Consider the following 9,732-nt stretch of genomic DNA (forward strand, 5'->3'; position numbering starts at 1 on the left):
TCTCAGACAGCAGGTATTTTCAGCCTGAAGACTCACAGGATGCCTGGGGGGTCAGTGAACAGAGGTGAGGATAGACACTGTTTCAAAGGCCCAGGCCTGGGCACTCAAGATTCTTGAGTAAGAGAGAATCAGGCTGGTGTGTCTCACAGGCTCCTAAATATCCAGTAAATGTCCCCCAAGACTAGCTGGAACCCATCTCCAACAAGGCTGGGGAAGAACCGCCTTCCTCCATCGGAGGAAAAAGCTCTCTACCTCTCCGACATGAAGCAGTACCAAGGGCCTGAGAGAAGAAGGCAAATGGGTTCCCAAGCTCCAACTTCAGGTCCCAGGGGCAAACTCTGTCCCTACTTCCAGCCACAGGATCTTCTGCATGACTATCTCCCACCCCTAGAGGGGGTTCCAGGGGGTGAGGCAGGGCCTGCGGGTCTCTGGGACCCTGCCCAGGGAGGGCCTGAGTGCAGTGCAGCAGACAGAGAAGCTTGGGTTACATTCATTCATTCAACACGGAATACCTACCATGTGTCAAGCACTGTTCTAGCCCTGGGCCCTCGTGTGGCTTACAATCCAGTGGGGAAGGTGGTGGGAGAGAGAGACAATAAGTAAGTATAAAACACAGCAGTGGCGATGAGTGCTCTGGAGAGAAATAAAGCAGGGAAGGAAAAGAGAGAATGAGGTTGAGATGGGGGAAGGGTGCAATTTTAAATAGGCGGTCAGCAGGGGACTCACTGAAAAGGTGATATGTGAATAAAGCCCCTAAGGAGGTGAGCGAGTGGGCCTTGCACTTATTAAGGGGAAATGCCTTCCTGGTAGAAGGAGCAGCAAATGCAAAGGCCCTGAGGTGGGGGGTGTGCCTGGCGGGGTTGAGGAACGGCAAGGAGACAAGTGTGGCTGGAGTGAACAAAGAGGCAAGGGGTGAGAAATAAGGTCAGAGAGCCACAGGGGCTGGATCGTGTAGGGTTTCATGGGCCACCGTGGGGGATGGACCCACATCTAGGGGGACCTGAATTTATGCAATTTAAGGGGCCATCCTTTAAAAAAATCAAAATTACAAATAAAATTTTGACTCAGGGCTTTGGAAGGTGTCTGGGGCGAGTGAGGGGCCTGGACAGTACATCCACCTCTGGTCAGAGGGAGAATTTTGGCTTTTGTCCAGAGTGAGAGGGAGTCATAGGAGGGTTTTGAGCAGAGGAGTGACCTGACCCAATTAAATCTGTCTGGCTGCAAAGTGGAAGATGAACTGGGCACAGAGGGTGGACAGGAGAGAAATTAGAATAGCAATGTGCAATGTGGAGCAGGTAATTGTGGCCGAGGACTGGGCAGGGAGCAGATTCCTAATGTAGAACCAACCAGATGTGCTCATGGGTAGGATGAGAGGTACGAGAGAAGGCAGGCAGGATGTGGGCCCCGAGGTTTCAGGCCTAATCCAGTTATCCCTAACTGAAGTGGGGAAGGAGGGCTCTTAGTGACTGGACCTCATACCTCTCCCGCTTCACAGACAGAGAAGACAACAGACGTGGAGTAGCTTGCCCAAGGTCACAGAGCCTGGATTCAAAGCCAGGTTTACCAACTCCAAAGTGGCTATCAAACACACTAGGGAAGCAAGGTTTGGGGGACCCCAGTAGCATGTCGGGTAGGAGAGGCAGTTCCTGCACGTGAGGCACGTTCCAGTGACCACAGGGTCCCCTGGGACCACATCACACCTACCCCCAAAAAAACCTACAAAGAAAGTTCTCGGCACCCTGCGCCATGCTCCTCCGATTCCTTCCTAAACCTGTTTCTGCCCCACTGGCTGGGAGAGCTCAGCTGCAGTCTTGGGGAAATGTTTTTGGCATCGCTCAAGTTTTCTTAATTTACTGACGAGGTAATCACTGCCTCGATCCATTGTACACATTTTCTAAAGGAGTTTCTGCAGGAAGATGCAAAGCAGGCTTCTCTGGCTTCGAGCAAACCTGGGATTCCCGGGATTCCATCTTCCAATAGATTTAGCCCCTAAATACAATTCATTGCCTTTAAACTGATAGGCACTGATGGTCCCAGATGCATCCACTCAACAGGTTGGAGTCAAATGAGCCCCCGCCGTCATGGTAGTCCATATGGCTTGGACCAGTATTAGTGTTATCATCACTGTAGGGATTGGAAAGGCCTCAGCCCATCATTTGGGATGTTCAACTCGACTGTAGTTTACCTAGAACAGCTCCTGCCACTCTGTGCATCCAGTCCTCTGGAGCACGGGTGGGGGCAAGCGACACATCAGGGAAGCCCTGACTTGTGCATCTTTTACCCACTTGAGGCTTTGTTCTTTTCCAAACCGCACCCCTTCAACGCCAGGAACGGAACCCCGCAGGCCACGCTGAACAGCCCTTGTCCCCTCCAGTCCTCCCCCAACCCTCTACTCCTGGCAAAACCTGCCAGCAGGAGCAGATATTTGATCTGTCCTAGCAGCTGTGACGTTACATTGCCCAGATGTTCCGCTCGCCGGATCGAAGGCTCGGGTTACAGCTAATCAGGACGGCTCTATAGCCTACAGACCCCATTCCCACCCCACCCTCCACCTCCAAGGGACAGTTAGGATCCAGGGCCCACCTGGCCAACTGAGATGGAGTGAGTAGGACCTGCGTGGGGTCGGGGGGCTCACGGAAATGATGCCTTTAGAGTCTTCACACCAGTGGGGCCTAGAAGGCACGTACTCTCCAAGCCCCCGAGGGCCGTTCACACCGGGCAATGCCTCCCCCAGTCCTCAAGGACCTGTATCTCCCTGCCCCCTAGGGCCCACTTCCTTTCCTTGTCACTAGTTGAAAAGAGTCTGGACGGAGCCTGCAAACATGCCACAGGAAAAAACGGAACACAAGGTGGTCACTAGGAGCTTCTAGGCCACCAGAACGTGCCTGATTTCTCCCCACATACACTGGGGCTCGCTTTACTGCTAAGGGGGGGAAGGGAGGTTACAAATTCAGCATTAAAAATTTTTTTTTCCTGCTACCTGAATAAGGTGAGGCCCAGAGACATAGTATTGAGAAGGGGGAGGTACTGGAAGCCCACATCATGTCCACAGAAATACAACAAAGCCCTCACCCTTTCTTGTATGAAAGAGCCCTCTTGTCTGTGCACTTGACCTTGCAAGATATGTGCTGAGATCTGGTCACTGCAGGTAATTCGATCCCAAGACCCAAATCAGGCTGTAGCCAACTTTGGACTTGAACCCAGCCTAACCAGGGGACTTAGGGGGCTCTTCGGCAGGACTGTGTGGGCTGCTACATGTATGACAGTGGGGGCCACCAGAGCCGGGCCAGAAAATGGCACCGAGAATGGTGAGCAGCTGCCAGACACCACCCTCCTTTCCTGTAAGAGTGGCCAGAAGCAGAGATTTACTGGGCTCCCATTCCTAAGGCAGAACTGGAGGGGCCCTGGGGATCATCCAGTCCAACCCTCTCACTTCACAGGCAGGGGGGACTGAGGCCCGGAGAGGGGACGGTCACCTCAGTGTGGATTTCTCCTGTCGTCAGGAAGCCACCTCCCAACAGATGGTCAGGGCTGAAAGGGGGTCCCTCCAAGGTCGCCCAACACCCACACTTGGCTGATGAGGACCGCAGAGATCCCGGAATTCCCCAAGGCATGAGGAACAGAATGGGCAGCCTTTCAAAGGGCTCTCAATCCTCGGAAATGCCAAGAAACCTCATCCTCCAAGGGCAGTGGTTTCCAAATTTTTGTATTTTTAGCAGCAGAAGCCATCCTCCAAACAAACCTTAGGCAAAACCTCAAGCTGCAAACAGATCAGGGGACCGCTCTCCCACGTGCCGCCTGGGCCTGGCCCCGGGACTCCCCCCTCCAGCACCCACCCAAGGCTCTTTCCGCAGGGCCCTCCGTGGAGCTCAGTCTGCAACCCCAGGCTCTCGGGGGCCTTGGAGCCCTGCAGCTGAAGCAGCCACACGGGGTGGGCTCTTACTTAAGACCCCTGGAGGGTGTGGCTGGTCTCTGAGACCTGGACAACTTCGTTCTCCACCAGGGCCTGGCCCCCATCCCCATTGAGCTGCCTCATGCGCAGGTTAATGGAGCCGTAGGTCTTCCTGGAGCCCCTGCCGGGGACGAAGGTGGGCCGGCGGTACAGCTCGCCCTTGCACAGGGAGACCGTCAGCAGCACTGACAGAAGCATGCCGCCCACGGTGAGCAGCCCCAGGCCCGCGATGATGCACTTGTCCAGGTGGGAGCCCAGGCGGGCATAGTACATCTCTAGCCGCTCCATCTCCCGCGCTGTCACTGTGTCAGGGTTGACTCGGGCCTCACGTGGGATGGCGTATGCTGTCACCACCAAGAGGATCCCACTCACCAGAAAAACGAGAGCAGAAACAAAGCCATAATCCACCGGGCGGCTCACGGGCTCTAGGCCTGGCCCCTCTTCTGAACGCAGGGATAGATCGTCCCGCTGGGATCGGGGCCATGAGGGGAACCCCCCTCCGGGGGGGCTGGGGGATCTGCCCAGTCTGGTGTCCCCTGGGTTCTGGAAATGGGTCTCGCGCTCCTCTGAGGAAAAGCAGACATTCTCCACACCCTCCCTGGGCAGAGCCGCCGGGCCCACAGGAGCTGGTCTCCTTGGGATCTGGGGGCCATTGCGCAGTGTCTTCAGTTCCAGACCAGGGGGAGATGCCATTGGGAAGGAAGGCCCCCGCTCATGCCTTGGCCTCTTGGCAGCTAAAAGAGAAAAGAGAAAGTCAGTCGAATTTAACAAACCTCTACCAGGAGCCTGCTGGCACCAGACCTCAGTTGTGTGAGGGCGGCCGGGCACAGTTCCCACCTGGGGGAGCCTGCCAGACGGAGGTGGGGATAGATGGGGAATCAGACAATGACAGAGTGGTGCCATCCAATCCAGGCCAGGACCCTGCTTCACCACCGGCTGGCGCGCGGCTTTGGGCAATTTACTTATCCTCTCTGGCCTCAGTTTCCCTGTCTATTAAGTGACAATAACACTACTCCTCCCTACTTAATGGGACTGGCGTAGGGATTGAGATCATCCATATAAAGGACTCAGAACAGTAGGTGCTCAGTAAGTTATCATTAAGACAATGGCTATCACGTTCAAATCCCAGCTTCACCACTCGAACTTGGACAAGTGAGGTGACCCCTCCAGACTCAATGTTCTCATCTGTTAAATGGGAATAAGTGAAACGCCTCCCTCCTAGGGTTGATGCGGGGATTTCATAAAATAATGTGAGGCCCCAGCCAGTTCAATTAATGGACACTGTCATGATGAAATGAGGGTGACTGCGGGCACGGGGAGGGGCAGAGATGATGACGATGGTGTGGGGACAAAGAGGAAAGTCAAGGAAGTTTCTAGGAGTTGGTGGCATTTGAACCAGACCTCAGAGGATGAGTGGGAAATCCCCCAGCTGTGGGGGGTGGGGGGTGAGGGCATTCTAGAGAGGGGTGCCTCAGAGGTCAGCTGGGACCAGCTTTCAAAGGACTCTGGAGGCCAGGCCAAGGAGCCAGGGAGGCGAGGTGTGGGCGCAGAGAGTGCTGATCTGCCTAGGTTTCAGGAAGCTCTCTCGGGCTCCTTCCTCCATGGAAGACAGAATTGGAAGGAGGAGAGCGGAGGTCAGGGGTCCAGGGAGGGATCTGCTGTGGTCAGGGGTGGAGGGATGGTGGCTGAGAGGGCAAAGAGGAAGGAGCCCATTTGAGAGCCATGGCTGAGGTCAAAGCCGAATGCCTTTATGGAAGTAGAAGATGGGGAGGACCTGGATGGGAACCACAGAAGGGGAGCTGAGGGGGCGGGGGGAAGGGGTCAGTGTCTGCTCAAAGAGGAGATACCCCACCCAAGTATCCGAACACACCCGCCCACACCCAGACGGCACACGTGCATTCCCGTCAGAGAATGCCAGCTTCAGCCAATGGACCATATTTGGCTCGTCAAAGTTTTGCTTTTTTGTTGTTTCTGGTCTGTTCACTTATTTTTGAAGTAGTTGCCAATATATAAAAAGCAAAAGATTTTACATTTTAAACTCTGGATTCCTGGCTTCGCTTGCAAAATGGAAGAATCTGGCCAACGTAGGCCCTCATTCCCTCACAACCACCCTCAGCCGGAGTGGATGATGCGTCCTCCCTTTGGTAGATCCAGTGCTGCCCCCGCTCCCAGCTCCCACCTGGCATCTAGAACTCCCGACCCTTCCCTGTACACACCCACAACCTGGGAGCACATATACCCAGGGCCCAGCCACATAGACCCAAGTGTCCGTGCTGTACAGAGACCCCCAGGTACAGAGTAGCTCGCACACCCTGGTATGTCTACACACACATATATACGATTCTAGATGTTTCTCTGCATTCCCACACCTGAGTGTATTCTCCCGTGCCCTGTGGTTCTGTGTGTGTGCGTGCATGCGTGTGTGTGTGTGTGAGAGAGAGAGAGCGAGAGAGAGAAAGAGTATGAGCAAATGAAGTGCAAATGAATGGAACGAATGAATGAATGAAACTCAGAGAGCCTCAGTGCAAGAAGGCACGTTTTTCAATCTTTCTGATCTTCCCTCCAACGTGGACTTTGCAGCAGATACCTCCTCTTAGCACACACAGGGCCTTTCATGTGAGTACAAAGCCCATTTCCACTTACAACCCATTCCTACCACCACGTCCCTCTTTCCCGAGTTCCAATTTAATAAACGTTTGCTGAGCACCCGCCCACCCTATAGCCAGGCACTTCACTCGGGAGTCTCTCCTGTAACCTTTACCAGCCCCGTGAGCAGGAATTACTACCTCTGCTTTACAAACCGTGGCAGGACCCCTGGCACGCATGTGGGGGCCACAAGTTGAATACAGTTTCCCTAAGAATTGTTATCACCTACAAACCTGCAAACCCGCATTCTCTGCACCTGTGGCATCATTCCACCCTCCCTCCCTGGCTCTTCCAGCCCCCACTGGTAGACTCTACTTTGTCCCACTGTTGAAGACCACAGGGAGCAGCTTGAGGGCAGGGATGTGTCTGAATTCCGTCCCGGTCCCAGCCCCCTGGCTTGGAACACAGCCAGCCCTCAGGAAGGGCTTGGCAACCGGCCCAGGCAGACAATCCCTCCCCCGACCCGGGGTAGTGGGCTACCTACTCAGAGCCAGGCTCTGCCCAGGCTGTCCCCACTTTCCAGTAAACGGAGAGGAGAGGTGTGGTGTGGTGTGCTGGCTGGCTTTTTTACTCTTGGCACCAAAAGCATTTTCCTGAGTGCCACCACAAACAGGGAGGGGCGGTGACCATTCCCGCCCAGTGGGTGTCCAGATGTGCCCCCCTCCACCCAGATCTTCAGCACCCTCCACAGAACTCAGCTCCTGGAGTGGCCCAAAGAACTCCCCTCCCAGACCAGCATGCTGATACCTCCATATCCCAAGGAAACTCAGGGCACCCTAATTCTGGGAGCAGGGCTTTCTTTCACCTAGCAGGAACCCAAAACTTTTTCTTAGGATGCCAGAGTTAGGAAAAGGGCAGAGAAAAAAGAGGCTCCCTGTCACCCAGAGTTGTGATGTCTCCACACAGATTCAGAGATCCCCACCAGTCCCCACCAGTTATACAAGGGCATGTCCAATTACCCCCCCCCCCAACACACACACACAAGCAGAAACAAACTGACAAAGACGCTGGTGTCCACTGCTCACCGCACCGCGGCCCCGCCAACCGTACCAGTAACACTCCAATCACTCAAATTTCATCTGCAGTCCAACAGGACCCGAAAGACACAGCCCAGATCCACATGCACACCCCCAGGAACCTTTACCACAGGCAGCGCCCACAGACATGGGAAGCGGCGCAGTGTGACCCCAAGATCCGCAGACCACACGGGGACTCACACCCCGGGAAGGGGCAGAGCTGGTTACGCACACACAGTGAACTACACCCCGGACGGCACCCACCGAGACCCGCCTGGGGCCCAGCACCCCACCCCACCCCACCCCCGCGCGCACTAACACGCGGGGAGACAGACGCACAGCGGCCGTGGGTGAAGCTTCACAGAACCCCATCGATACACACACGCACGAGTTGTACACAAAGCCTCGGGGCGCGCACAAACGCACACGCAGGTCCACGCTGTTATACCCAAAGTTCCGCGCAGAAAACCCCAGCACCCCGGCTGCCCGCCGCATCCCGCGCGCCCGCCTGCCCGCACCTCACACCCCCTGCTCCTGCCCTTGACCACAAACGCGGCGGGGCCGGGCCAGGCCCGACCCGGCCGGGCGGCGCGGGTAGCAGGGCGGCCAGGCGGCCCAGGGAGGCCCGGCTCCCCGCGGACCCGCGTGCGCCCGGGTTCCCCTCGCCGCGTGTCCTTCGGCCGGGCCGCGAGGTCAGGCTAGCTCTCCCTCGCCGGCCCTCCGCGCCCGGGGCCCTCGGCCTCCCGCCGGCCCCCGCCGTTCCCGGTCCGCGTGCGTACCTGCGCCGGGCCTCCCTCCCCGTCTCCGCGCGCGGGAGACGCGGGCACCGGCGGCCCGCGGGCCGGGGCAGGGGCGCGTCCTCCCCGGGCGCCCGCCCGCCTCCCCGCACCGGCGCCCGCCCGCCGGTGTCTCCGCTGCGGCGCAGCCCGGGCGCGCGCGGGCCCGGCCGCCACCGCCTCGCCCTCCCCGGCTCCCGCCCCCTCCCCGGCCCGGCCCGGCCCGGCCCGGAACCGCTGCGGAGGCGCACGTACCTGCTGGCGCCGCGCCGGGCTGTACGGCGGCGGCCGCTGGGGCCTCCGGGGAGGGAGGGGCAGGGGCGGGAGCCGGGGAGCTCCGAGCGCCGCCGATCGAGCTCCGCCCGCGGCCGGCGAGGGTGCCCGGAGAGTTAGCGCGGGGAGGGAGCGGGAGGCGGGTAGCAGGCTGGGTGTCGGGCCGGCGGGGGATCGGGCTCCTGCCCCTCCCCGTCCCCGGAGGGCTTATCTGTTTCGCCGGCGCGCCAGCTCGGGGAACTGAAGCTCTGAGCCCGCGGGGCCGGGTGCAGGGGCGGGGCGCGGGGCGCGGGGGTGGGTGCTGAGGGAGACCCCTCCCCCGCCGCCTGCCTCTCCCCCACCCCCAAATGCCCCGCTGGGACGTCCCTGCCGCACGGAGCCGCGTCGCTCCCTCCGCCCCCACCCCGTCCAACACGCACAGCCCCCAGGTGGGACCCGAGTCCTCTCCCAGGTCCCTAGGTCGGGACAGTCTTCCCAGGCGCGAGCGGCTCCGTGGCTCAAGGGCGCCACCTGAAGGCTGAAAGGAAGCTTCTGACGAACACCCCCCCCGCCTTTGCCGGCTCTTCTTTGTGGGACAGTGGGGTGCGCAGTCCAAGGTGGGTGTTCTCTTGGGGAATTGCCAATGGCTGCACACACGGTCGCCCTCCCAGGCCCAGCTGCAGTGCCTCCTCCCCTGGGAAGCCGACCTCGGGCCCCTTCAGCTGGGCTGGCCCTTTGCCCGCATTATCGCTCTGATCTCTGGAAGTTATTTTCTTTGCGGGTCAGCCTCCCTCATCCGACCGGCCGCTCCTGGAGGCCAGGGCCCGGGTCTGATCCCCTAGAGCCCAGCGCAGTGTGTGAGGTGAGAGGTGGGTAGGCGCTCACTGTTTCCTTTACAGGGCCCAGATTAAGGTGGAATCAAGGGAGGTGCCCAGAGCACAAAAGTGAAGGTGACACTCCGTCTGTGGAGGCCCAGGACAAGCCCCGAGAGAAGTTCGGTCCGAAGATCGTGGGGTTTCCACGAAGACTTGGAGGCCAGCTCACTTGCATGTCCTCAGCTAGGTCATCCCATCTCTGTGAGCCTCAGCGT

At 58.4% G+C, this 9,732-nt stretch overlaps 1 protein-coding gene across 2 annotated transcripts; it reads right to left on the reverse strand.

Moving 5' to 3' along the window:
* Positions 1-3,690: 3,690 nt before the first annotated feature.
* TMEM74B (transmembrane protein 74B) lies at positions 3,691-8,700 on the reverse strand. Of its 2 annotated transcripts, none has more exons than XM_036121769.2 (2): positions 8,646-8,700; positions 3,691-4,686 (listed from the first exon to the last, which is right to left on the reverse strand). In XM_036121769.2, exon 2 carries the CDS (start codon positions 4,643-4,645, stop codon positions 3,944-3,946), a length of 702 nt encoding a protein of 233 aa, XP_035977662.1. In that variant the 5' UTR covers positions 4,646-4,686; positions 8,646-8,700; the 3' UTR covers positions 3,691-3,943. The 2 variants fall into 2 exon arrangements, with proteins under 2 accessions (XP_035977662.1, XP_035977663.1); XM_036121770.2 differs by lacking the exon at positions 8,646-8,700 and adding an exon at positions 8,394-8,494.
* Between the last annotated feature and the right edge of the window lie 1,032 nt (positions 8,701-9,732).

This window comes from Halichoerus grypus, chromosome 10 (genome assembly GCF_964656455.1).
Source record: "Halichoerus grypus chromosome 10, mHalGry1.hap1.1, whole genome shotgun sequence".
Classification (NCBI taxonomy): Eukaryota; Metazoa; Chordata; class Mammalia; order Carnivora; family Phocidae; genus Halichoerus; species Halichoerus grypus.